The sequence below is a fragment of the Cavia porcellus genome, unplaced genomic scaffold (genome assembly GCF_034190915.1).
Source record: "Cavia porcellus strain 051 isolate PalLab524CR breed Dunkin Hartley unplaced genomic scaffold, mCavPor4.1 scaffold_26, whole genome shotgun sequence".
Taxonomy (NCBI): domain Eukaryota; kingdom Metazoa; phylum Chordata; class Mammalia; order Rodentia; family Caviidae; genus Cavia; species Cavia porcellus.
Window position 1 is genome coordinate 10,195,942 of NW_026947509.1, and position 27,054 is coordinate 10,222,995.

A 27,054-nucleotide genomic window follows, 5' to 3' on the forward strand; every position below is an offset into this window, starting at 1 on the left:
TTTCCAAGTGTGGCTCTCAGCTCCTCTTTTGTTCTGTGTCCTCCCAGTAAAGTCTCTTTTGCCTGAGCCATAGTCCCTTTCTTTTGCTTGAAGTCAAAGGAAGCATGCTGCTTGGCATAAGCGTTAAATGCCAGGGCAAATTTTCTTAAAGGAGAAACACTGAGCCTTAAAATTATTTTTGTAACAAGAAATAAAATCACTGAGGAATGCGGTGACCAAATCAATGAGAGTAACAATTAACTGAGCATAAAATTTTAAGCATGAAAAAAAGTAAGTTTCAGGTCAGTAATGTATAGGGCACACTAGCCAATGAAACCAGAATTGAAGGAGGGGTCCTTGAGTAGTTTGCACAAAAACCCAGAGATAAACCCGTAACTTCTTGTTTGCAATTCCAAATCTCAAAGTCTCTTGGGGTTGGAAGGGCACAAATCATTTGGTGGCAAAACCCAATCTAAATAGCTTGACACTATCTGTAGTATTTATTTCCCTTAAATATGAATATTTGTATGTTTCACTGCAGAAATACTGCTGTTCACTGTAGGATCGCTAATCTGGTCATCTTGGAGACATTATGAACTATTCAGTAGATCAATTTTGTCACCTTTCTGAAATTTAAAAAACGAAATTGTTTTAAAACCCACCAGGCTCCAAGGTCTTAGGATAAAGATGGTGGCTTATGTTATGAAGTAACAAGATACCTACTGAGGGCCCAGAATACTGTTAGAAACTTGTGTGGCCACCCCTTTGTTCTCATCTCATTATTTTTACTGAAAAATGTCAAGTTACCAAAGACCCCTCAGTTCTTAATTATCTCCTTTTCCTTGTGAATAGAAATCTCTTCCTGAGAGAGCTGAGCGGAATTAGCACAAAGCCTTTGGCCTGAATTAGGCAAAACGAAATGACCTAGAGGCACTAAAGGCAAACCAGTGATTACAGCTCCCTTGGGATTCACTGTCCTGTGTCACTGGGTTAAAGACTGGTCACGTTAGCTGAAGAAGTCTCATCCTGGTTTTCTAAGGAATGGCGAACTCCAAGCGCTCGGGATGATCAGAGCGGAGGCAAGTTGAGAATCTCTCCAGCTGGGCAGACCCCTTTGTGACGGTTATTATCAGCTCTGTGTGGCAGGCTTCCTCCTCCTTCATCACGCCCAAATGAAAGGACTGTATTTAATTTGGTTTTCATAACACACTGATCTCAAATTTGCACTTATTAGCTAATCCTGTGTTGTTACAGTAGAAGAATACAGAGCAGGAAAAACTTGGAGCCTATCGGGCCCTGTACTTCTAAAAAAAATATTTTGAAAAACAGAGATTTCAATGCTGAAGTAAATGAACTAAATTATTGGATTCATTTAGCCCGTATGAATGCGGAGCTTTTACGGACTGTAAGTAATTGTAGAAAGCCATGAGGAAATTATGTATTAAAGGAATTTATTTTCCTTTAACAAAGGAGCATTTTGTTAGACATGAGTTGCCCTGCTCTTAAACCCACTGTAAAATCACTTCATCAGCCAGCACGTTGGAGGAAACATCTTTACCTACGTGTATTCTATTTACCTGGCCCTCGACAATGACTTGAATCTTCCACTGCTATTTTTTAAGTAACTCATTGATTTGTCAGGACAAAAGCAAAGAAGGAGACATGTCCCAGAGTGTGGGACAGTTGATCAAGAGGTGGCCACGCTCTGCTGCTGAGTGGTAGCCAGCTGCGTGGTGTTTCCTGGGAGCATCAGATGTGACCACCACCAACCCACAACTGTAGTCACTCTGCTTTTGAGTTCAGTTACTGAAGACACTGCTAGGATTTTGTTATGTGGAAGGATAGGTTGCATTCTCCAGTCTAAATTAATTCAACCGGTTAGCTGGTCAGTGAGACAGAGGGGTATGATGTGGACAAGTTCTGCTAGGCTAGAGGGTCAGGCACCATCTGGAGGAAGGGGTGCGGACAGACAGAGAAGGGCCACTCACAGTGGTGACCACAGAGGACCAGGACTAACAGATGTCACTCACCTCACAGCAATTCCTGTAGACTGCTGGTAGCCAGTTCACTTGGAAAAGCCATGCAATACCACAGACATCTATTCCCAATAATTCTTCAGTATGGAGCCCTGGGAAGGCTACTGTTTTCAGTGTTTCCTATACAGAAGGATCACCGAGAGCTTGTTGAGTGCTGATTCCTGAATGGAGGGAAAGGGACCCCGCCAGCTGTGTTCTTAGCAAGTGGCTTATGTCAATCACACTCACATTTTTGGAGGAATCTTGGGAGATGCTAGGAACTGCTGGGACTCTCCCATCACCATACTGTGTGCTGGTAGTGACTTCAGTAGTCCCCTGGGAACGTCCCCACTTTGACATACAGAGTGACAAGCACCCACACGCTCTTAGGGGCTCTGGAGAATATTGGTACCTAGTGCCTGGGTGACTGAGAGGAAGTCCTGTGTCTCTCTAGTGTGAGGGCCTGGAACTGCGGCTGCCACCATGGAAGCCCAGGGCTGTCTACTGCTGTGTAACAGATTGTGCTGTCCCCAAACTGGAGAATGCAAGGATGGGAAGAGGAGGAGATCCAGAAGGGATTCTCACTGTTCCTCCCGGAGGCAGCTGACTGAGGACCACAAGCGTACAGTGGAGGCCTCCCCCGAGCTGGCCCAATAAGAGACCACCAGATGGAAAGGGGTGAGCCACAGGGGGCTGGAGAAGGGTGGCAGCTTCTATGGTTCTGAGCAAAGAACATGCCAGGCCTTTCTGCCTCTTAATACAGACTGCTATCCCTGAGCTCCAGAGACAGCAGCTAGAGGCAAACACTTCTCACAGAACTGGAGGCTGAGAAGTACAAGCTCAAGGTGTCTGTGGGCCCTGTGTCACTGAGGGCATGGTTTGGGGCTCACAGACAATTGTCCTTCTGTGCTCTTGCATGGCACATGGGAGAGAATGGGTGAGCTGCCTCTGGTCTCTCTTCCTCTTTGTAAGAATGCTAATCATAGGGGCTGGGGATTTAGCTCAGCGGCATAAGCACCTGCCTTGCAAGCAGGCAGTCGTGAGTTCAATCCCTGGTACCGATGAAAAGGAAAAAGACAAAAAAAAAAAAAAAAAAAAAAAAGAACACTAATCATATTCATGAGGGCCCCAACCTAGAGGAGGTGACATTGTCCAAACCCTATCACGCCAGGAACCAGCCGCCTACCTACAAGTTCTGCGGCACAGACCTCAGCACAGGGTTCCCATCTAGACACATAGGTCCCCTCCAGAGGCCACATTGGAATGGGCCACCACCATGCTGTGGTTAGGAATTCAGATCAAACTTTGTCTTCGCTTGGTTGGCCCTGGTAAACTAAAGATGACACAATCCTGATCCTAAGCATTTTCATTTCCTCATATTATTTCATTTTGCACTGTGTGGATGTTAGCAGGTCTGGGAGGTCAGCTTCAGACAGGTAATGGCCACAGGGTTGTCCATTCCCAAGGTGGACATGAGGAAATAGCAGCCATACTGTCCTGTATCGAGACCTAACTGCAGTATTAACTAACACACTGGGTTTTCAAATTATACATATATTATAAAACAGAAATGTAAATGAATGAAAGACTTAGTTTACTTAGCTGACTGCATATGAGTCCCATGTATGACTGTGAGAAAATCCATACCAACAAGGCAGGATGAGTAGTTTACTCCCAAGAATAGCAAACCAACTTGAATTAAATTTTGAAAAGAGACCCATGAGCTCTCCTGTCTGGGAAGGGGACTGAAGGAATTTCATGAAACTAAGCAAACATGTGAGCCCTGGCCTTGAGGACCCAACTGTAGGATGTGATGTTGGATTTACCTCTTCTGTCCTTCCCTCCTTCATCCTGGTTGGCTCTAGCCCCATTCTGCCCAGTCTCTCTCTAATCATCCAAGAAGATCCCTCCTGGCTTGCTTTCTCTGTGCCTCAATTTCCATGTCCTTAAAATACATATAAGAAGTAGCTCTGAGCCCATAGCTGGCCCTGAAGTTGAATGAGTCATTGCATGGATGTGCTAGGGACAGAGGTTCATGCTAGGAACTACTCGGCCGATGTCCCAACAAGTGTGGCTACCACAGTCCGTTCTCTGAGAGTGGAGAGAGGACGGCTCCCTCTCAGCATTCAGATTTCCACCAAGAGCAGGACTCTGACTTGCCCCGTTCTATTTTGTGCCTTCTGTGATGCTTGGGAGTGAAGCACCACTGAACAGGGCTGGTCCCAGGCCCACTTCCAGGCACAGGATGTGTGGAAAATGCTCCAGCCAGCAGGAAGATCCGTCCCAGCACCTTGCACCCTACCAAGGTTGACAGATGCCCTACCCCGAGAGGTACTTAGGACCTCTTTGTTTTGTGACCTTGGATGCCCACAACTTTTCTGTACTCCAGATGAAAAAACAGCTGAGTTATAATCACACAGCTTTGGCAAAATACTTAATTTTTCCCTTTTTTAATTAAAGACATATGTGTCTAAAAATGAAAAACCTGTCAGGCTATAGGCAGGATGCCAGATCCTGGCCACCTCCTGGGAAGTAGGAAGCACTGCCCTTTGCAGCAAGAGGGTAAAGGGTCAGGTTAAGAGAATTCTTTGTTCTGCACCCGCGAATGGTTCATCACATACTGGAAGGCAGCAAAGGCAGAGTGAAGCTCCTCCAGCAGGCACCCCTCCTTTTCCTCTACTTGTATCTCTTTTCTCAACAAAAGCCTCCCTTGTCCAGACCCAGAACCAGGATCCTTCCTGGTGGTGGCTGGATTTCTGCCTTCCTGTGCCCTGCCCTGTGATCTGAGCCATCTGCCCAGCCCAGCCCTTTCCGCACCACACTCCCGTGGCAGTTAGAGACAGAGCTCTGAGCACGTGCCCCTTGGGCTTGGGACTTGCATTTAATGAGGAATTAATCTCGCTAACGTATTTCTGACCAGCATGGATGCTTTTGTTTGGTTAGTTTCTCTCACAGGAATTAAGCTCCCTTCATCCCCATGGCCCACAGCTTAAGTCTTTAAATGATCTATTGATATCATCTGGCTCAGGCGGTGCATTTGTCCTGAGACTCGAGGACTCCATGTACAGCATAGACTAGAGGCCACCAGGTGAGTCCAGAGTGGCTGGGAGACTCTGTCCGCCCCTGCACCGGGCTGCTTCTTCTGTCTTCCTTACCCTCTGGCATTTGTTTTCAGATCACCCTACACCCAGGGGTGAGGACCCTTCTGCCTTCTCTGGGTGTGCTCCATCTCTTGTGGAATCCCTGAAGAATCTGTCTCTCTCTCTCTCTCTGTGTGTGTGTGTGTGTGTGTGTGTGTGTGTGTGTGTGTGTTGCCAGAGACTGAATTCAGGGTCTTTAGACTGAGCTGCATTCCAAATCCTTTATTTTTATTTTGACAAGAGAGTCTTGCCAATTTTTCCAGGCTACACTCAAACTCACAATCCTTTTGGTTCAGGCTTCCAGAGCAAACACTGGGATACAAACAACTCTGAAGCTATTGTTGGCCATTACAGGTTATCTTTGAGATGTTATGTATCTGAAGACATGTTTTCCCCCTCAAGCAAATGAAACCCAGATTTATATGTCACTTAAGCCAACACTGATCTGCCTGTGTCTGTATTGTATGTTTTCTGGAAACAAAATGTGAAAACACTAGAATTTTCTGCTTCTGAATGAAGATGCTGTGTAATTCCAATCTGCTCCATGGCTCTCCACAAGCAGTTCCAAGATTTGGCCATCAGAACAAAGATTCCCTAACGAAACCTGAAGCTTCCCTCCAGTACAAACACCCTGAAAACAAGAGATGTATTTTCTTCACTTGCCTTTATCCTATAAAACAACCTGTGATCATAAAGCTCCTACTGTGATCAGAGTGAATACCAAGTGACTAGGAGTTTGTTAGGGGCTTAAAACCATGGACTCTACCCCTTGGGAATGTAAAGCCTAATGGTTAAGTCATCGCTGCCCCCAAATAAAGATTCTGTGAAAGTGTCACTCTGACCAGCAACACTTGAAAGATCTGAGTGACAGGAAGACAGACTTGGGGCACAAGAGGCCTTCTCGTCTTCAGGACCCACACCACTCAGATCTCTCATAGCCACTCTTATGCTGTTCTCTCTAAATAGGTTGGTGGAGCCTGGGACGCCCTGACAGGGAAATGCACAACCATGCAAGTCACTGCACAGTGAAATGAGGAGGTGGCTGATTTCTTCAGTCTCATAGCAGAAGAAAGGGAGGGAGGAAGGGAAGGAGCAGGGACCTGGATAAAGCCTGCACACCCCCATAGCTCAGCCTAGAATGCACTCCTGCCCTTCCTGGGACATCGCTGCTCCAGTAGATCCTTTCTGGGCAGGATCCCCCAGGCAGCCTTTGGTTTTCCACTCACCATTGCCAATAAGCCACTAAGTAAACAGGAAGACTGAATGTGCATTCACATAAACACGTGGACCAAAGGCTCATCTCATCAACTCTCCGGAAATGTCTTGGTCTGTGAAGCCATCAAGTCTACAGGTGGAAACAAAAACTCATTTGAGGGGATCAGAGTCCTTCAATTGAAATCTTTAAGGAGAAGGTTGCAACTCCTTCTTGTTAATTGATTTATCTATCTGTGGACAGATCTGATCATTACTAAGATGCCTATAAGCATCAAGCAAAGTGTGTGCTTCTCTTCTTGATGCCTATAGGCATATTGGTAATGAAAGCCAGGAGGAAAATTCCTTTCTCTGGAGGGCCCATTGACTTGCTCTAATGTTTGCTTTTGCTTGTGCTTGTGAACTTTTCTGAGAAATTTTAATTCATAATAAGGCAAAGTAGAGAATGACATCCAATGGACAAGTTTTAATGGAGGAACCATATTTCTGAAAAGTCATGATTTTACTTAGTTTAGCCCACAAAGATCAGGAAAGAAATATATAAAGAAACATGGGTTAATCTCAGAATGCTGGAGGGTTTTCAGATCTCTTATTGGTCCTTGCCAACTCCCTGGAGCCCATAAGCTGGTTACAGACTTGCAGTGTAACCCACTGTCTCTTCTAAAGTGGCTGGTCTCTCTCTCCTATCCTGCCACATGAATAATGCACTCTTGGTATTTGGTAGGAACTATGTTAAGAATTTCTGTGGATTAACTACTTTAGCTTCGTAATGATCATTCAGGATATGCATTATTATTGTCATTGCTCAGAGAGGAATGTGGGGATGTAACGGGTTAACCCACCTAGCTACAGAAGAGGGGGGCAGTTGAAGAACTCAAAGAGGAACCCCGAGATGCAAGTTCCAAAGCCTGTGTTCTTCAGTTCTAGTAGTTGCTTCTAAATTCATTTGTGTTCAGCCCTGGGACTCTCAAACCCCTGACAAAATACATACAAATGCATTTTTACCCCACCACACTCTTCATAGATTTACAGAAACCTGATGGCATGTAAATCTTAGTAGATACTGTTTTTTCTATATAACCAGGAATGAAATGACCTACCAAGTTAAAAAGGGCAGAGTCAACCAAACATGGCGGTGGTACATACCTGTAATCCCAGTACTTTGGGAGGCTGAGACAGGAGGATCACAAGTTTGAGCCCAGCGTAAGCAATTTAGTGCCTTATTGAGACACTAAATTAGAAATAATAGGCTGGGAGTGTCACTCAGTGAGAAAGTCCTGACTTTTATCCACAATGCTGCATTTTAAAACTAAAGGACAGAGTCAGAACTTGGGTCCAGATGTTCTGGCTCACATGCATGGATGGCTCTGCTGACCCAGAGCATTGTCACCTCCCCTGCATCGAGGACTCAGATTCCTCCACCAACCAAAATTACAGTCAGGTCACTCAGTGATCAGGCTCTAGATGCTTGGTGAGTGACTTATATTTGTTGAACCTCAGTTTCCTTGTCTGTATAACCAGGATGAAAAGACTTCTCTCTCTAGGATCACTGTGTACTTTAAGTCAATTTAAAGGCTTTGGTATTGTCACATGTAAAATTAAAACTGAGTATATAGATAGTGTTTGATATCCAGTATGCCTGTGGTTATGATTTGTGCTTGAATGTCCCCTCCCCCAAAACCTCATGCAGGCAGGGGGTGGGGCAGCTTTTTGGAGGCAGCTGAATCTAGAGTTTGTGATTGGTTCATTGTCTAGCACTGGTATTGGCGGTGTGAGTGCTGTACCTGCCCTAGGGTGGGTAGCCGGCATATAGTATAAAGAAGGGAAAGAGGCCTGCTTTTCCCCCTTTGGACTCTTGCTACTTTTGGTGTCTTCCACCACTGTGAGCTGTTGCCCCATTTCCATGCACCACCCTGCCTTGGAGTCACGGGATTAAGTTCTGACACCTCTACAAGCCATGAGCTAAATAAACCTTTCTTCCCTTAAATTTGGGCCTCCAGTATTTTGTCCAGTGACAAGAGAAAGGTAACTAAGACACTTGTAAAATGCGAATCAGACCCTCTCCTAATTGCATGTAAAATGCTACAGGAAGACTTCCATGGTCCAACATCTGTCCCTTCCGTGTCCTTACCGCACCACTCCCTCGCCCTCATGCGCTAAGGCCAGCCACGCCAGCCCTGGGCTGAGAATCTGGCCAGAGGTCTTTGCACAAGTCTCTCCTCTGCAATAAAATGCCCTTTCCCTTTGTCTTCATGTGGTGGCCTCCTGCCACTTGAACCCAGCTTGATTATGACTTGTAAGAGAACCTTGTGGACCATGCCATCATGTGTATGTCACCCCCCTGAGCAGCACCATTTGCTTCCTGGCACACATCACTATCTGTGTGTTTCTTGTTTGTGTTCCATTGTGCCTCCCCAGGAATGGTCACTATCCTGTCCCCTTCTTGCAGGCCAGTGTCTGTCCTCAGAATGGACTCAGTCAGTATGTGATTGTCATGGCAGGTATATAGAGTCCTTCCAAAGCCTCATGTGCTCTCAAGTGGAGCATTCAGAGGTAGCTGGTTCTACAGTGTGTGATGCCGGGATCAAGTTATGTGATGATGGTAGCCTGAAATTGTTTGATGCTGGGGTTAGAGTATGAGATGATTTAATCAGTCCACTGATTGGCTAAGCATAATTCTGGGTATGGATGATGGGAAGGCCCACCCTACCTGTGGTCGGCACCATCCAAAAGGCAGGTAGCTTAGAAGCAATAAAAGGGTCAGGCCTCTGCCTCAGTACATGCTGCTGCTTCTGCTGCTTTGCCGCCTCCTGCCTGCCTGCCATGGACTGTTTCTCCTATGTGATTCCCCTCTGCCATGACATCCAGCCTTGAAGCCAGCTAACTATGAACTCTAGACCCTAAAAGCTGAGTTACAGTGAGCCTTTCCTCCTTGAACTTTAGGTATCTGGTGTTTTGTCTCAGCAGTGAGAAAAGTAACTAAGACAGTGACTGAGATACCAGGACTGATCCTGGAGATGCTGTGTTCTGCTAGTTAGGGTATAATCATTATTTTTTAACATGATGACGCTTCAGCTCACTTACGTGTTTGGGAGGCATGTGAGGAGTTCTTTCCTCTGTGTAAGACACGATTATTGAAAGCCAGGGGTTACCAGCAGATGGTCCCCATCCCCACACATGCAGCCAGGCCCTGCAGAGTTCTGGGCGAGTTCCAGGCAGCAGCACTGACTCCTGAAGGGTGGCTGCAGATGTCTCTTCTACTGTCTAGTGTAGAAAGGGGTGAAGCATTAGGGCTTCTAGATCACATATTTTTGCATCAGAAGGCTGGCCCTACCTCTCTGCAAGTTGCACAGCTGCAGCTGGGTGGGAGCGGGTCCCTATTAGCTCTCAGGGAGCTCAGGAATAAGCAGTGACAATTAGCTTGAACTCCTTCTCATTATGATTACAAGTGGATTAACGTTAATTTCAGCATTTTCCACTCACATGGAAGCCAGTTTTTTCTTCTTCCTGTTTTAGAAGAGTCGCATGCCTATTTACTGACGGGTTCCAAGAGCAACTGTGTGCTAAGCAGTGGCGCTGGAAGTGGCGGAAAGCACCCATTCCCAGCAACGGAAAGGTCTCGTAATGTCCTTAGCAACTTCAGGCCTCTGAATCTCAAAAGTGCCCATCCAAAGGAAGACAAAGGGTGTACCTTTCTTCCCCTGGGTCCAAGAATTCAGTTGAAATCATGTTCCATCCGCCTGATCCAAAGTGTTTTTGATGAAAGGAACCAGAATCCAAGGGCCCTATCTGTGACAGTGTGAGGTGCCACACCCAGGAGGCCCCGTGCAGACAGGGGTGCTGCAAAGAGCCCATTTGATCCTGAAAGAAAATCAGGTAAGTCGGCAGTGACGTAGATAGCTACATAGATTGTCAGCAAGGTATCATTTTATGGCCAGAGCCTGCAGGGCTGCTCATGAGATAAAATAATCTTGTAATCATGTAACTTCAGATTTATTGTCCTCCCTTTTCAGCCGTGCGGCTTCCTAACCACAATTCTGGCAAAACTCATGTTGGCGTATTGCTATTCAAACATATTCCAAACCTGCGGCAAGCTCCCCTTTAAAAAGGCATTAGTGTGAATGCCATGGGAAAATATACTCCAAGGTTGTAGCTGAATTGATATGATTTCCTTGATTGTATCTTTTTATTTATGAGGCATAATTTATGAGCACTGGAGAGCAATCTGCAGTGAGTGATGCCTAAGTACAGCCAAAGCCATAAATCAGGAGCAGCAGAAGAAGTGGTGATTTTGATCGAATCTATTGAATTAGCTCCTGGCCTTAGCCAATACAGGTATCGGAAAGACCTTTTTAATATCTGCTTGTCTCCCTCATGGGACTGTGATAACAATTTCATTACATCCCCCTAGGAAACAAATAATTTAATTGTTTGCCTGTTAACATACAACCTATTTACTTAATTACTGGCATGGCTATTCATGTTGGAGAGTTGTTTATTTCTGATGTGAATTATTAAGAAAACATATCCATATTCTCCCATTTTATAATCAATTAGGGTATATCTTTAATTCCTCTTGATATGAATTTGTCCTCAGAATCATTTAAGTATCTTTTAATTAAAAAGTATCTATAGTCCACAAGGAAGCATGTCATAGTGTATCACAATTGCAGAGAAACCAAAAGTCCCCCCATTTCTTAACCCTTTGACAGTAAGCAATTATTTGCATGCAACTCTTATTTAACCAGCCGAGAAAAGGAGCAAAATCTCAGATTATTCTAAGGATCAAATTAGTCACTATCACTTACATTAAAAGTCAACAGATTAGAAGAGTTTTTTGGTATCTGGTTGTTATTCCATTTTTATACAGAAAATGATAACAAATACAAGACAAAATAAAATCAGCTGGATGCTGACCAGATAGACAACATCACTTGGTGTTAAGACTTGGAGCATTTTCTTAGCCAAAAGGATCACAAACATCTTTTTATGAGTTTTGTCTGAAATGATAAAGAAAATAACACAGCAGAGATCCCCTAGGAATTTACATTCACAATTCTACTTTCCACTGAGACCATACCTGAACAATATCCACCCTTAAGAAGTCACCAGTGCTGCGGAGGTGAAGAACTAGTCCTTCAACGTAAGCGGCCAGAGGCCTTGGTTCCCTCTTGCAGACTTGTGACCCTGCCCCTTCTCACTCAAAGGTATTACAGCGCCCCTCTTCACAAAGTCTTGTTTTCTCCTCAAACAAAATTACAAGGAGAAATGCTGGGTTGGGAGAAATTTGGGGACACTTAAAGTAATATTCATGTGGGTATCAAGGAAACATAGATCCAGCAAGTGCCAGAAATGTCAGGCTCAAGAAGTCAGAACAAAGGCAAGAGAGGGCGCTGCCAGGTTAGTGAACTCTGGCTCTGTTTGGAACTGTGATGTACACGGTGGTGAATGTCACAATGGTGAGCTCAGTGTGATGTATTCAGAGGTGCTCCTGTTTATTTGAATGGCTTCAGATAGAGCCAAAAGTAACACGTGGCATCAGTCTAAGTAAAAGTAACATGAGTGGAAACAGAAATCAATTGTACTTAGATTTCTGCAGCGGCTTTTACAAACAAAGAATAGCCCATGTTTTTCTCTACACTGGGCCCGAGCATCTGTTGGAAATCTTTTGGGAGAGCAGTCTTGATGACACAGAAATTCCAATGCTGGACTCCTTGAGCGATTTTGATAATCTTGGCCCAGGATTATTTTGATAAAGACTCCTCAAAGATTTCTAGGAGGCAAGTTTCAAGGGAAGACAAATGATTCAATTTACTGTTCTCACAGCAATCTGGTTATGACAGCTTAGGTCAGATGTTGGCACTTGACGTGATTAAAATTATTTCAGATAAAAGAATTAATCCTTGGTGGGAAAAGAGAAAAGCAAATAAAAGAATGATTTCATTTTTTAATGGGCAACAGGCCTAAAGATGATACCAGTTACCAGTTAGCTTAAAAATGTATATTACATTGAAAACAGAAACATAGATGGACATACTATTCTAGTCTTTTGCTGGCCAATTACAGAGCATGTGTTTAAGAAATTTTAGTTATTTTATATTCGTTATATTCGAATAATTATATATTCATTATGTTTTAGACAGTTCATATGTTTTCACATGTCTTACAAAGTAACTCTTTTGATTCCTACCCAAAAAACTTTAAGAAGAAAACAGCCCAACTTATTCTTAACTTGCTCTGCTTTTCACAAGATGCTATGGGGCACCCCAGCTAACTGAGGCATGGCTGTGTGCACAGGTGCAGAGAAATCTTCCCAGGGTTCACCAACCCCACAGAATAAATCAGCAGAGAAGTTCACCCTGCTAATGTATTACCAAAGAATAAATGTTTATTGCTCAGTGTAAATTCTGTAGGTAGGGAGATATTCTGAATCAACCAAAGATGAAGTGGTTCTTTGTTTGCTTTTTGGCCATGAATGCATGTACCTACTTATTCTTCATTCCTAATAAGGACCCTTCCTGTAAGTAGCCAGTCATCTATGTTTAGGGGCACAGTGACCATGTGAGGGAATTTTGGGAAACATCCCAGATAGATTGGTTTGTCAGTTAGGTAAAAATTAGGTAGCCAGATAGTGGTGGGATGGATAGATGGATGGATAGATGGATGGATGGATGGATGGATGGATGGATGAGTGGGTGGGGTAGGTGGATGGGTAGGTGGGTGGATAGATGGATGGGTGGATGGATGGATGAGTGGGTAGGTGGATGGGTGGATGGATGGGTGGATGGGTGGGTGAGTGGGTGGATGATAGATGAGTGGATAGACACATAAATGAATAAATGTGTAGGGAAAAGAAGGTATAACATCTTTCCTCACCCATCACAAGGGTCACAACGCTTCTGTAACAAAAGTCTAACCAAAGAAAAGTCATAAAAATGTCTTTAATCAAAGTTTCATGTGACCTAGGACTAAAGATGAGGGGAGAACTGTTTGATGTCTAGGCTCAGTGAAGAGTGCAGAGCCATGTGGAAACCTTATTAGATGGTCTGTGACAAGCAGCTGGAAAGGGGACCCTGCAAGCCCTGTCTGTCCAGACTCTCCTGGCCTCTCTGTGTAGCCATCCTCGCTCTCAGTATGGAGAAGGAAGGAGCCTCTGGCATAAGAGAGAAGGGAGAGGGTGACTTTTCTAAGGCTTTCTGACTCATTTTGTGGGACAAGTAGAATTCTAACTTCTATGGCTAAACAGCAGGGAGACCTAGGAGAGCAAGAGAGAAAACAGGAGGCACTGGAAAGCCCCGAGAGCCCTTGGTGCCAAAGACTCAGCTCCACCCTAGTTCAGGGACGGACCTCAGAGCCTCAGTAGACAGAGAGAGGAAGAAGCCAGCGACAGATAGAGCCGCCAACTCTGTGTCTGCCCAGGAAATACTTCACTTCCTGATTTTTGTTTTGGTTGATTAATCCTAAAAGATCAGGGTCCAGGGTATATGCCTCGCTGGAGCGCATCCTGGCACAGATGAGATCTGGATTTGGTGCCCAGCACTGCAATCCATCAGTGCACAAATCAGGACACAGTCACCCCATTTCCCATGCAAGGTCCCTGCTTCTCCCTCCAGCCTGTGAAGATGTCTCCAAATCCTAGTGCATTGTTTCTTAGCAGAAATCACAGGCATAATATGTATTTTTATTGTGAACCTGACTTACATCTCAGTTCCTTTATGTCTTGCAGAGCTGGACACAGACAAAAACTTGCAGTGATTTATTATTGAGTCATAGACTTTTTGTTTTTAAGAGGGTTCTTTTTTCGTGTCCTCTGGTGTTCGGGCAGAGCAGAGACACTGCCTGTGGTACAGGTTCTGCACAAGCCACGGTGCCTCATTATCTCAGCATTATTAGTGTTTTCATTTTCACAGTAGCTCATGTGAATAGGCTGATCCTGCTTTGCATAAGCAGGTTGATTTATATGAATGCTATTTTGATCTCAAATTGATTGAATACTAAAAAGAAAGTCTAAGAAAAAGTGCAATGTGGTATCAAGGTCTCCCATCAAAGACAAAAGACAATCGGTCCCCCAGACCTTCAAAGTCAGGGATGGGGAGTTTCCTACTACCTCATTTTTAGAAGAGAGTGTAAGAAATATGGCAAAACACTCTTAACATCGAGCCCCAAGTGTTTGAAAATACAGTGGATCAAATCACATTTTGAAAATAGCACTCCGCCTGTAAGAGCTCAAACACAAAGAAAAGCACGAGGTTTAAGACCGTCTGCAATACCAGCATTAAAAGCCTTACTGTCCTCTATAACTCTAGAGCAAGCTGCAATGGAAACGAAAGAAAAGTTAAAGCCCACATCCCCAGCCGGAACCGGGCGGAGCCCAGGCCGGGACTGACTCCAGTTCCCTCATTTTCTGGGCATTTCCCAGGCCTGCACCTCTGCCATCTTCGCTCAGGGCTCAGAAACCAACCAGAAACTTGCAGGATTTTTTTTTTTTTTTGGAAGAATTATGCTTAGTTACACTTTGTTCCTCATTTTCTTCCCCACCCAGGGTGACCCCCAGTTGAAATTCTACATGCTCTGAAATCATCAACCCGAGCTCCGCTCTCGGCAAGGAACTCAATAGTCACACTTGCATTGTATGGAGCATTCCCTTTCCAAGAGTATTGTCCTCCCAAATCTCATCGCTCATCGTGTTGTGAAAGGGGTCCCCTCCTACCCGCTGGAAGGGCAGCTGGCAGAGGTTGTTCTGGAGTGGCCCGAGGAACCTGGCACCCATCTGCGTCAGTCCTGAAATCTGGTCTCTTTTGTAGCCTTCTCTATGTCCCTCCCTATGTACGATGGCCTGGCCATTATGTGGGGGACAGAGCAGCTGTACTCCTGTTCTGACCTGGGTACAGCTCTGCTCTCCTGCTGCTAAGCCAGTTTCCTGCCCCTCACTTCCCTCTGCACCCCAATAAGTCACCATAGCTATCCAGCCTTGGTGTCCAAGAGACCTCGCCGAATCCAGGATTGCAGCTATTCTGCTGTGAGCAGGCTGCTTAATTTCTGTGACCCTGAGTGTCTTATTTATGCAGAGGCAAAGCATAGTTTTTTTTAAAAAGAGCCCTGGAAAGCAGAATTCTGCTTTTATAACATCAGGGGCACTGAGCAAGATGGTGAAATTTTCTGAGCCTCTGTTTTCTCACCTGTAAAATGGGGCTGGTAGGCATTCTGCAGGACTGATACAAATGCTGAGAGGTATCTGAACTGTTAAAAAAGTGAGTGTGACGATGTAAGTCAGTCAGTGGTCTTTTTAAAACTAGGGTTGTGAGTTCCGGTTCGAGAAAGGGCATGTGCATTTGTGTTTCACTCTCATTCTGCCTCAGAGATTTGCCTTTATAAAGGGAATTCTCCAAAAAAAAGGTACGGTAACACTAACAGGAATTGGCCTAACTACTAAAAACAGATTTAATGTTCTTTTTAATTTTTTACTGGTTGAAAAGCAAACCAAACCAAACACTATTAAAGTCTACTTCTCAAAGTAGACTTTAACCATTCTGCAGGCCTTTTAAGTACTATACAGCCATAATCTGTGTCCAGTGGAATCAGACAAGTTCTCCAGACTAATCTTTTAAAGCTCAGAAGAAAAAAATTTTAGATACCCAGAGGAGAAGAAGCCCAAAGCTGTCTGCGGTTAGGCGCGCTGAAAGCTTACTAAGGGATACTCCTGCTCCTCGGCGCGCAGTCTTCTCGGATTGCCACTTAGATCTATCATTCTGATTGATCACTGTGCAGGTGGCTATTATTGGGCCTAATTTAACCCTATCCACTCACACATCCATCTACTCCTTCTATTGTACCTGACAGTCTACAAATTACTTATCCATGCAAATGATGACCTCAGGCAACCTTTTAGGATATTCGTGTTTAATTATACAAATGGTTCTTGATAAATAAGATTATGCACCTTTCCATATGTTTATTCCTTCCTTGATGATGGGAAATTGAATTTCCATGCATATTTGGTGGGGACAGAGTGGGGGGAATCGCTGAGCTCCTGGAGCCTGCAGCCCCATCCAGTTTGTGGGAGTTAAAAAAAATCACTGTGCTCCACCCAGCCCCACAACGGGCGTCTCTCACTAGGCTCAAACTCACTTGCTGCAAATCCTGAGGTCCTCATCAGTCCCTTCTGTTCCCAGGGTCCTTTGCAATCTATAAAACTTACAGTTTATCTGTCACTGGCTTTAATGGCTTCTGGTTGCCCAGCTGTTTGTCCAGCTCAGGGTGTCTTGTTCTTGTCTGTTCTTATGAGTCTCTCTCCCCAGGTCTGGGCCGTGAACTCAGCAGGAAAAGCCCCCAGCAGCTGGGCACGGTGTAGAACCCAGCCTGCACCCCCAGAAGGCCTCAGTGCCCCCAGTGTCCACGCAGTATCCTCCACCCAAGCAGTGCTCAACATCAGTGTCCCCTCGAAGCCCAACGGAGACATCAGTCTCTACCGGCTGTTCTCCAATACCAGCGGGGTCCTGGCCGTGGTAAGTGCAGGTCCTCGTGGTCAGGGTGAGGGCAGAATACTTGTCCTCTCTCCTTCTCAGCCCCCTCTAGTGGAGCGAGCAGCACCAGGGTCTTCCCCAGGAGAAAACATGAGCCTTTTGGAAACGTATGCAAACTCAGTACCCTCTTTGTTTTCATGCTGTGGTAGTCAAGATTGAATTCGAGGACTCCACACAGGCTAGGCAAGCCCTCTAGGGCTGACGTATACCCTAGCCCTTTTTATCCTTAATTTTGAGGCACTGTCTCACCAAATTGCTCTGGCTGGTGTCCAACCTGAGATCCTCCTGCCTCAGCCTCCTGAGTAGCTGGAAGGTGTAGCCCTTGCCCCTCTGTTTCTTTTGTGCTCGTGGGGACCAAACCCAGTGCTTCACACGTGCTGGGCAATAGCTCTACATTGAGCCACACCTCTCCCGTCTGAAGTTCCCTTTTGGACATAAATAAATCTCTAATCAAGTGATAGAAACTGAGTCTTTCTTTGGGTGAGTTTCAGAAAGGCCTGGCCCCTGGCATGAATGATGGCAGGACTGTTACCCTCCGGCCCACTGTTTATTAGCACGTTCTGGGCCCACTGGAGACAGGGGGAGGGGTCTAGGGAAGCTGACTCCCACCCTGAGCTCTAGCCAGGCCACTTGCTGGAAGGGACCAGAAGGATCCAGGCATTTCCCGTGACCGAGGGGGAGGGGCTGAGGTGTGGGAGGGCATCTCTGCACCCCCACATGCTCGGGCCCTCTTACAGGCTCATGAATTAGTAGAGGTGATGACACTTTGTTCACACAAACCTCAGGGAGAGAAGGTGCAGATCCTGCTGTTACGTTATAAGTTATTTGGACCAATTTAGGGGACAGTTTGGGCCAGTATGGAGAAAGCCTCTGAGGCCACAGCGCCAGGCACTGGAACAGAATTTCAAAAAGGAATTCACCTAAAATAAAGGTACGCAGTGAACGTTAAGGGAATATTAGCATATTTTCCACAGGGCTTCATATTTAATAAATATAGATGATGTAAATATAATCAACCCTTGATTATCAATGCTTATAAGATGATAATAGTAATAAACTAAAATAATTTATATTTGGAGTGCATCATATGCATTTTCAAAAACTTTTCCTAATCATATATTATGTCAATGTGAAAATTAATTTACAGTTTCTAAACTCTTCCTTCCCAAAGAGAACTAAATTAAACCATGATGAAGTCAAAAGCTTGTTCCAAATAAGCTGAAAAGCTTATTGTCTTACAAAGATAATTGAGAAGCCAGGTGTGGTGATGCAGGCTTGTAATCCCAGCACACAGGAGGCTGAGGCAGGAGGGTTGCTGTAAATTTGAGACCAAGCCTGGGCTCCATAGTAAGACCATGTCTCAAAAAAAAAAAAAAAAGTGGCAGAAGGAAGACTGTAATATCTCACAAAACCCAACACCCTCAGAGACAGAGCTGGCCTTGCAAGATCTCTGCCATCTCTCCCTGACTCTAGCACAGATGCAAGATGATGCTCACCTGGAAATTGGCAGGCCGGCCACCGTGGTGCACTCTGTGAGTCTGTGACTGAATAGAAATACACAGCAGCGATGGATCATGTTTTTAGAAAGCGTGTCATTCTGCAGCTCATAAAATGTGCTCAGCATTTCCTATGTGCTCTTGCTTCTTTCTAATTCCTTTCTAAGGTGATAGGTAATAGACAGTCCATGCCTTCTGGTGTCCGTGCGTTGGCCCCAGAGTCCATTTAGCTGTAATATTGTTAAGCATTTTCGCTTGTGTAACTGCCCCGGCTAGTCCTTGTGGGTAAATGCCAGGCTGGGTGCCCGGCTACAAGGGGCTGCGTTGGTAGGAAGTGGAGTGAGGGGGCTTGGCTCATAAACACCTGTCTTCTCCCCCCCCCCCCCCCCGTCTCAGTTGTCGGAAGGCACGGCCACCCAGCAGACTCTCCACGACCTGCGACCCTTCACCTCTTACCAGGTCGGGGTGGAAGCCTGCACCTGCCTCAACTGCTGCAGCCGCGGGCCCACGGCCGAGCTGAGGACGCGCCCTGCTCCACCCTCCAGCCCATCGGCTCCCCGGGTCCTGGAGCTGGGCTCCCGGACAGCCTCCGTCCAGTGGGGGCCCCCGCTGTTTCCCAATGGCGTCCTTCGGAGGTAGCAGTCCAGCGGGAAGGGGTGGGGGTGGGGGTGGGTAACCAAAGGCAACCTGCATGCAGACAGGGCGGCCAGCGCTGCGGGGAGTGCAGACTCAGAACCTGAGCACCGAGGTCCTGTGCTGCCACCATGTCCCAAATCCACAAAAAGGCCCACAGCAAACACATCTCCAAATAAGAAAGACCCGGAAAGTGTCTACTCCCCAGCACAGCACGTTCCCCTCGGGTTGGGGGGCTCTAACCTCAGCACCACACGCATGAATAAACAAAGGATCTCTGAAGGGATCCCTGCCGCAGGTCTTTCTCAGAGGGGAGGGCACCTTCCAGGTGCAGTCAGAGTCCCCTGTTCACCTAAGATGTCCTGGTGAGTCCTGTTAGAAGGACAAAGAAGTCACTCTCTGAACGATCTGGAGGAAAATTCATCTCCTGCCTCTAAACAGAGGAGAGTATTTCACCACTTTCTTTTAGAAAAACCTGAGTATCTCAACCAAAGTGACCGGCCATGGGGTGGATGGCCACACACGTGAGGATGGTGACTCCCTTGACACTTCTCTGGTCACCGCCATCTCCCCACTGTATCTCTGAGAACAATTTCCTAACACTGCAGATCTGAGAGAGCTTGGGGCTCCAGGGAAACCAAATGTGTTCCCACAGAGCAGAAGCAGATTTGAAAGAAGGCTTAGACTGATGCCACCCCATCTTCCCCTCCCTGCCCACTCTGTTCCAGCTACGAGCTCCAGCTCTCCGCAGCCTGTCCTCCGGATGCAGCCCCGGCCTGCGCCCCCAGCCAAGCAGAGACCAGGTACCGGGGCCTGGGACTTGGAGCCAGCCTCGGGGGTCTCCAGCCATACAGTGCCTACCGGCTGCGGGTGGTGGCCCACAATGAGGTGGGCAGCCGGGCTTCCGAGTGGACCCGCTTCACCACTCACAAGGAACGTGAGTACCAGTATGGGCCAGCATGACAGTCACACTCCTCCTCAAGGTGACAGGCTCAGGAGCCCCCTTGGGGTCAGGAAAGCACACTTCTGGGTGTCTGGGTAGTCACAGGGGCTGGCCTTGGGTCTATGTCTGGTCCCCGGCCCCTTCCTCTCTCGTGCTCTTCGGCACCATTTCCAGCCACCATGATGTGAGCATGACATCCTGCCTTGAAGCCAACCATGGACTGACTTGTCTGAAACCAGAAACCAAATACACCTCTACCACCTTGAGTTGAGGGTGCCAGGTATTTATTTTCCCAGCAAAAAGAAAGCTGAGCCAGAGATAGGAGGGCTCAGCCTGCAGAAACTCGCCATGAACAGTAGGGGGCGCCAGTTCCTACCTGAGGTTAATAGAGACTCAGGGGTGCAAGATATTCTACCAAGATATTGATGAAAATGACGATTGGGCAAAAAAGTCCCCAGGGTCTGATAATATGGAGGTGAACGGTAAACTCTGGGAGGATTTCCCTGTATCAATTTGTTGAAAGCTAGTTTAGAGGAAGTAAGATAATGCATAGAAAGAAAAATAATAGGCAAGTGCTAGTCACAGTTTTTTACAAAACTTTGCTACTCTTCTCTTTAAATTACATGACATCATGCCTAGCATTTCCAGAAAGCTTCAAGGCATGGTGCTATGAGGAAAATAAAAAGGGCAATTAAATACAGAAACCGACAATCGATTAATTCTTAATTGATGAATTAATTTTAAAACCCTGACTTCAGACGGTATGAAGTCTGTATGTCCATTGTATAAAAATGGTAAATACAAAAAGTACCAAGAAGCAAATGAGTTATTCTCAGCTCAGTTACATAATTTGTGAGGACCACTAGAAAATGAAAATATGGGATTCATTGTGCAGAATCATTAAGAATTCCAAGGCACAACAATAGAATAGCACACTAAGCTCCGAGCCTTCCCATGTGAGGGGTCGTCACATGAGCGTGAAGTAAATCCTCCTATAACTCCACTGCCTCAAAGCAACTTCTGTTACAGGTTGGCATAATCAAGTCTTTTCATTCCTTTTCTTTACATAAATTTGTTACATGGTTGAGCTCACACTATCATCAAAAGTTTCATAATCTGCTTTTGAATGTGACATCATATTTGCATTTTCCATGATACTAAAAGCTCTTTAACCATCAAGTATGACAGCTGTATAATATTCCAGCTCTGAACTGGCCAGATGCTCTGGTTCTTTTTTAGCATTTTTCTTTTATCAGCGTGACAAGACTGGTCTCCATTTGCACCTCTGATTACTTTGTTAAATTTCAATACGTGAAATTTACTGCATCAAGAATTTTAAAGCATTGGCTATTTATTGCAAAATGGTTTTTGGAAAGATTATATCAGAGTACTATCTCTCCTAATATACTCTATTCGTTATTGAACATTACAGTTTTTGCAGTACTGGGGATCAAACCAATGGGTGTTCAACTAGCATGCCCAGTGCTGTTTATTTTTTGAGACAGTCTTGCTAAGTTGCACAGGCAGAACTTGGACTTGCAATCCTCCTGCCTCAGTCTCTGGGACTACAGGCACGCACTATCATACCCAGCTGAACATGCAACTATTTATTAACTGTAAGAAATGTGCATCTAATAAAGCCTATTGCCTCACAGGAGGACCTTAAAATGTCCAGCCGTACCATGGCAAGGTGTCAAGGACAGGACACATTTACAGGGGATTTGCTTGTTCCCATCTCTGTTTAAGAATTTTAGAAATAATGTTTTCTACCAACCTATGAGTGAATATTGTGAGCCCATTGCACAGATCAGAAGCCTGAGGCTTTTCATAGGTTAACTACATGATGAAATTCCAGGCAACATTCATGTTGACTGTGGTCCAAACCCAGGCTCTTAAACCCTCATATAACCCCCAGGTGAGCTGGATCTTATGTAATCAAAAATGTCACAATCCACCTTTTCTACATAGTATTATTTTACTTGCATCTTCCACAATATTAAAAAAAATTAATTATCAAGTACAATGGCTGTATAATGTTCCATATATGAATCTGCTGGACACTTCAGTTCTTTTTAGCATTTTCCTTGAATCAATGTGACAAAAGCAATCTCCATCTGAAAGTCTGACTCCTTTGTCATCTACACGTTCCGTGTCTCCATCCTGTCTCCGCATCGCCCCGCTCAGCTGCCCACTCCGCACTCCCACGCTGGCCTGCTCCTTGACATCCTGCCCTGTACACTGGAGACGTGAGACCTTGCCCGCAGCAGGCTCACCCTCCCTCCCTCGGTGTCTGCGAACCCCTTGCTCCCGACTCCCCAGGAACAGCCGGTCCCGCCTTCCTACTGGACAGGCCAGCCTGCTTGTGTCTGCATCACTCCTGCCAGCCCTGAGGTAGCACTGGCCCGAGATAGCCCAGCCTCCCCTCTGTGAGGGCCCCCTCCCTGCCCCCCTGATCATCCGTCTCCCCTCCATGGTCAGCGGGTCCCTGCCCCCTTCCCCGCGGTCACTGCCTCCTCTCTGAGCTTCCCTGGAGAAACTGTACCGTTCCCACCCACCCCTCCACCCACTTCCTCTTTGATGTCTTCATCACTGGGTAAAAATCCCTTCCTGCGTCCACCCTCAACTCCTTATCGATCGACCCAGCAAACACATCTCTCGGGTGCTCACCTTCCCTGACTTCTCGGAGCATTTGGTGCCATTGAACCTGCAGTGCTTTTTATAAAACGTGTTTTCCTTAGTCTTCCTAATGAGCCTCTCAGGCTTCCTGCCCACCCCTCTGAATATTCATCCGTAGTTAGCTTCCTGGGTTGATCTTCTGCTAATCAAGATTTTCAAGTGTTGATTCTAAACTTACCCGCCCTGCCTTTCACCTCCTTGCCTTTTCCTAATTCTCCCTCTTTCCTCCCTTCCTTTGCCTCTCCTCCACCTTCAGTGGGTCACCTACTCCTAGATTTCAGTTCCAAATGAAAGACACCACACCAGTAAAATGCTCACAGTCCCCCCAGGCTCTCTGTTTTGCAATCCAGCCCTACGCCCAGCTTCCTTGTGGAGGATGTACAGCCTGCAGCTCCCCCACCGGGGCCCTTTCCTGAGCCTTGAATTCCTCAGCTCTGGTGTTTACCACTTGGCTCAGTCTTACTCACCCTAAAATAATCTTTAGTGAGCAAATGCACCTTACATCCTTCATATTTATTGCTGGCAATCCTCGTGTCAGATTCCGTCTCACCTCTGCCATAATCAAAGCAAAATACAGTGACTTTAACAAGGTCTACTGTCTAATTTTATAATCTCCTTGACAGTACTTCCATAAGGCAATCTTGCTAATTATTCCAATTTCTTGTCAGTCTTGGCCAGATAGGTAAGTGAGAGTTGCAGGTTTTAACCAAATCTTTCATTCTCCTTTTTTTCTTCTCATGAACTTTCATTTTTGCTGGTTTCCTACCATTCTGTTTTTCTTCCTAACTGGAGAAGTGGCTGAAAGCCAGACCAGCACCCAAGGAGGAATGTTTCCTTCATCCACTGCTGACTGGATCCACAGATGTGAAACATAAAGAAATAATGTGGGCTTTCAGGTACCCCTTATGCAACTCCTGGCTCATACACAGGAGGAAACCGTGGGTCAGGGAATCCAAATGACAACATAGCCTAAAGTTGGCATGTGTAGTAAAGTTGGCATGTGTAGTTTTATGTGTAGTATGATCTCTTGTGCACTCAGCAAAGGGTTTCGGAGAAACAGGAAAGCTTCAGCCCCTCTTCCCCAGTCATCCTCCAGTGGAGAGCAGGGAAAGGGACAGATGTTTAACCCTGGCCTTCCTGAAGAAAGGTGTCCTCCTATGAAGACCCCTCCAGTTCCCATGGTGTTAGTACCTCACCATTACGAGCTTCTGGTCACCAACATGGCAGCGCAGAAAAATAAACTCGAGTCCATAGATAACAGTAGCATGTAAAGAGGTAATGAAAAGAGGCTATGAACACTGAGTATGTATTAATTTTTAAGACCATTAGGTTTATAGAATGTACTGTTTGGGGCTGGGGATTTAGCTCAGCGGCATAAGCACCTTTCTTGCAAGTGCGCGGTCATGAGTTCGATCCCTGGTACCAATAAAAATGAAAAAGACAAAAAAAAAAAAAAAAGAATGTACTGTTTAACGATGACTGGGTTTAACAACTGCCTCACAAAATCCTTGAAGTTAACCATCTTAAATTACACATACACATGAATTAAATTCAACATACAACTGGAGGTGACTTAGTAAACTGGGCTACTTTAAATAAATGTGTATTGACCATCACAAAGCAATATAAATGTATTAGCCAGTTTTCCATCTGGGACACAGTCCCCAACACCCACAAGTCAGAGGAGGAGGGATGTCATTTGAGTCACAGCTTCAGAGGGTTTAGTCCATGGTCAATTGGCTCCATGGCACAGAAGGACCATGGCGGAAGGGTATGGTGTAACAAAACTCCTAGTTCATGGTGGCCAGGAAGCAGTGAAGGGGACAGCATCAGAGGATAGGAACCCAGATACACTCAAAAGGGTGTTCCACTGAGTCCCAGGGCAGATCCAAAGTCAAACAAGTTGACACTTCACTTGAACTAGCACAGTGGGCTTTCAAGTTGAGAAGGTTCTCAGCACCTATTTTTCCTCACCTGATAAATTAAGAGCCAGTGTTTACCAGATTGCCTTGAAGATGAAATGAAATCAACTAGCTGTGTGCAAAGAGCATAGTGGATCTTACTATTTTATCAGTCTCCTCTGGGGAGGTTACATAAGTGCGTGCTTCTTGGTTATTCTGATTGTGTGCTCTTTTGAGGACTGCAATAAATCCTACAAGCCAAGGTTCTGTATATTTTCTTGCCATTTTCAAGATTTTTCTTTTTTGTACTCTAATGGCAGAGGGAAGAGTGGAAATCTGTTGGGTTAAAATTATAGAAAGAAGCCACAAATACAGTAGTGTGTTCTCTTGTGACCTTAGGCAGAATTAGTATTGGAAAATTACAGAAATTGAAAAAAGCATTGATAACTTTTGGTGTTTACAGAAAATGTTCTTATGGCTATATAAAAATCTCTTATTTTGATTGGTAAGAATCATGTTTCAAAGGGTTAATCTCAGCTACAAAAGATGATGATCTTGAGGCCTTTATAGATAAATGGAGGCAACTTGAGAATATCCTCATCAGTGAAATAAACAAGACTCACATTAGTAAATATCACATCACCTCTCTAGTGTAAAAAATAATAAAAGCTGACAGAATAATGGGATCCAAAAAGTATAATAGATATTGTGCAAGTGAAAGGGAAGGAAAGTGCTCTAACGAGTATAACGGTATGTACAGTGTGTGAGATAGATGACCAGATTACTGAATTTCCATTGAAACACTGAACAAAGGATTTGCGCTGCCAGTGTTTGAGTGTCTAGCCACTATTTATGCTTTGATTTTGTGACTTTGGCAACTTTTTTTTAAGACAGCAATGGATAATGTATCAACTAGCAATTTTATGATGTTAATTTTTTTAAATTTCGTATTGTTCTACGCTTTTTTCTGTTTTTCTATTTTCTTTTCTTTCTTTGGAAAAAAGAGAACAATATACACTATTTAAAAAAATTAAAGATATCAGTATACTGTCTCCAAATACTTCAACATGAATATCATTAATTACTTTGTTTTAGTTTTTTCTTTTGATATAAAATTTACATGTAATAAAAATAAAATGGATTATTTGTTAATCTTTTTTAAAAGGGTTAGTCTTTTGATTGCAAAATACACATATTCCTCAGTTATATTGCCTACCAGATGAATTTATTGGTTTAAATAAAGAACCGATATCCAATTTATTCTCACCACTCCTTTCATTGCTTAAAAGCTAATTTAGTATGTAGATGGATTTTACGCTTTTACAAAGGTATTGATTACTTTGGAAGAAACAAGGTCCCATGAAATAAATTGCTTCTGACTTGACAAGATGATATGGTGTAACCCTCTCTTGTTTCCACAAGAAAGATTCGCTTCAAAGACGAGCCCTAGTTAGAGATTTTTGCTTCATTGTTTTGTGAGGAGCTGGAAAATGCAAACATGCCTGTGAAACGCAGGGCTGCTGGCGTATCTGATACCATACTTAGACCTCAGCTGGATGATATACTAATGTACTGTACTATTGATTGATTAGTCAGGACGGTGAATTATTGTACTCGAATTACTGTTTGCAAGGCTTTTTAACTATTTTGGAAAACAAACTAATGGCTCAAGAAAAAGCTTTAAAAATAAATGGGTGGCACAAGGACATAATTCACCGTCTAAGCAGTTTGGTTTGGAGAAAAAAATATATTAACTTCATTTAGTCCTCGGGGCTTTGTAGCAATAAATATTGATTTGATATGAAAAATAGCTACCTACTGTAGACAACAGTGTTAAGGACACTTTACCTGGTAAAAGAGGGAAAAAGCAGCAAAATATGAGCTCCAGGGTTACACGGGTGTGTGGATCCACTGTGTATTAATGGCTGTATTCACAAAACAACTCTTGCTATTGATTTTTCTTTTTTTGGAAAGCAGGTGCCAAGTTGCTGAAAAAGCATTTCCCATATTCCTGTTGGTTTTCTTTCAGACCCAATACCAGTCAGTTCTCTTATGGGTTCCAGTAATGCTGGCATTTTGTCTTGTTTTATTTTTGCTCTTATTAAGCCCCAAATGGAGGCACACTTCCGCACCCCCATACCATGAGCTCCCCTAGATCATGTGCATTTCTCCCAGCAGTCCCTCAGTACCGGATGCCATTTTCCGTGGAGAGCAACGCGTCTGTGGTGTGCCTGGACTGGAGCAGTAGCTTCCTCCTGAACGGCCGGCTCAAGGAATATGTAGTGACTGATGGGGGCCAGCGTGTGTACAGCGGTCTGGACACCACTCTCCACATACCGAGGACAGTGCACAAAAGTTAGTTTCTGACTCCCGCTTCTCAGGGGAAAAGGACCTCTGGTCCCCATCTTGATTGGATGTTAAATCTGGAAGGGGACTAACAGATGTTCATGTTCAAATGTCTTGTTTTACATGGATGCTTCTCCTGGAAAAGTACAGCTCAGAGGCAGTGAGGGTCCCCTTCCTGCGTGGCCTGGTG

General features: G+C 44.9%; 1 protein-coding gene across 4 annotated transcripts in view; it reads left to right on the plus strand.

Moving 5' to 3' along the window:
• The window catches only part of Ush2a (usherin), a 658,323-nt gene that overhangs the window by 615,796 nt on the left and 15,473 nt on the right, over positions 1–27,054 (plus strand). For all 4 annotated transcript variants that reach the window (XM_063236705.1, XM_063236706.1, XM_063236707.1 and 1 more), the window contains 4 exons: positions 16,645–16,851; positions 18,762–19,000; positions 19,727–19,935; positions 26,697–26,873. In XM_063236705.1, coding sequence (XP_063092775.1) covers positions 16,645–16,851; positions 18,762–19,000; positions 19,727–19,935; positions 26,697–26,873 — 832 coding nt within the window. The remainder of the gene's footprint in view (positions 1–16,644; positions 16,852–18,761; positions 19,001–19,726; positions 19,936–26,696; positions 26,874–27,054) is intronic.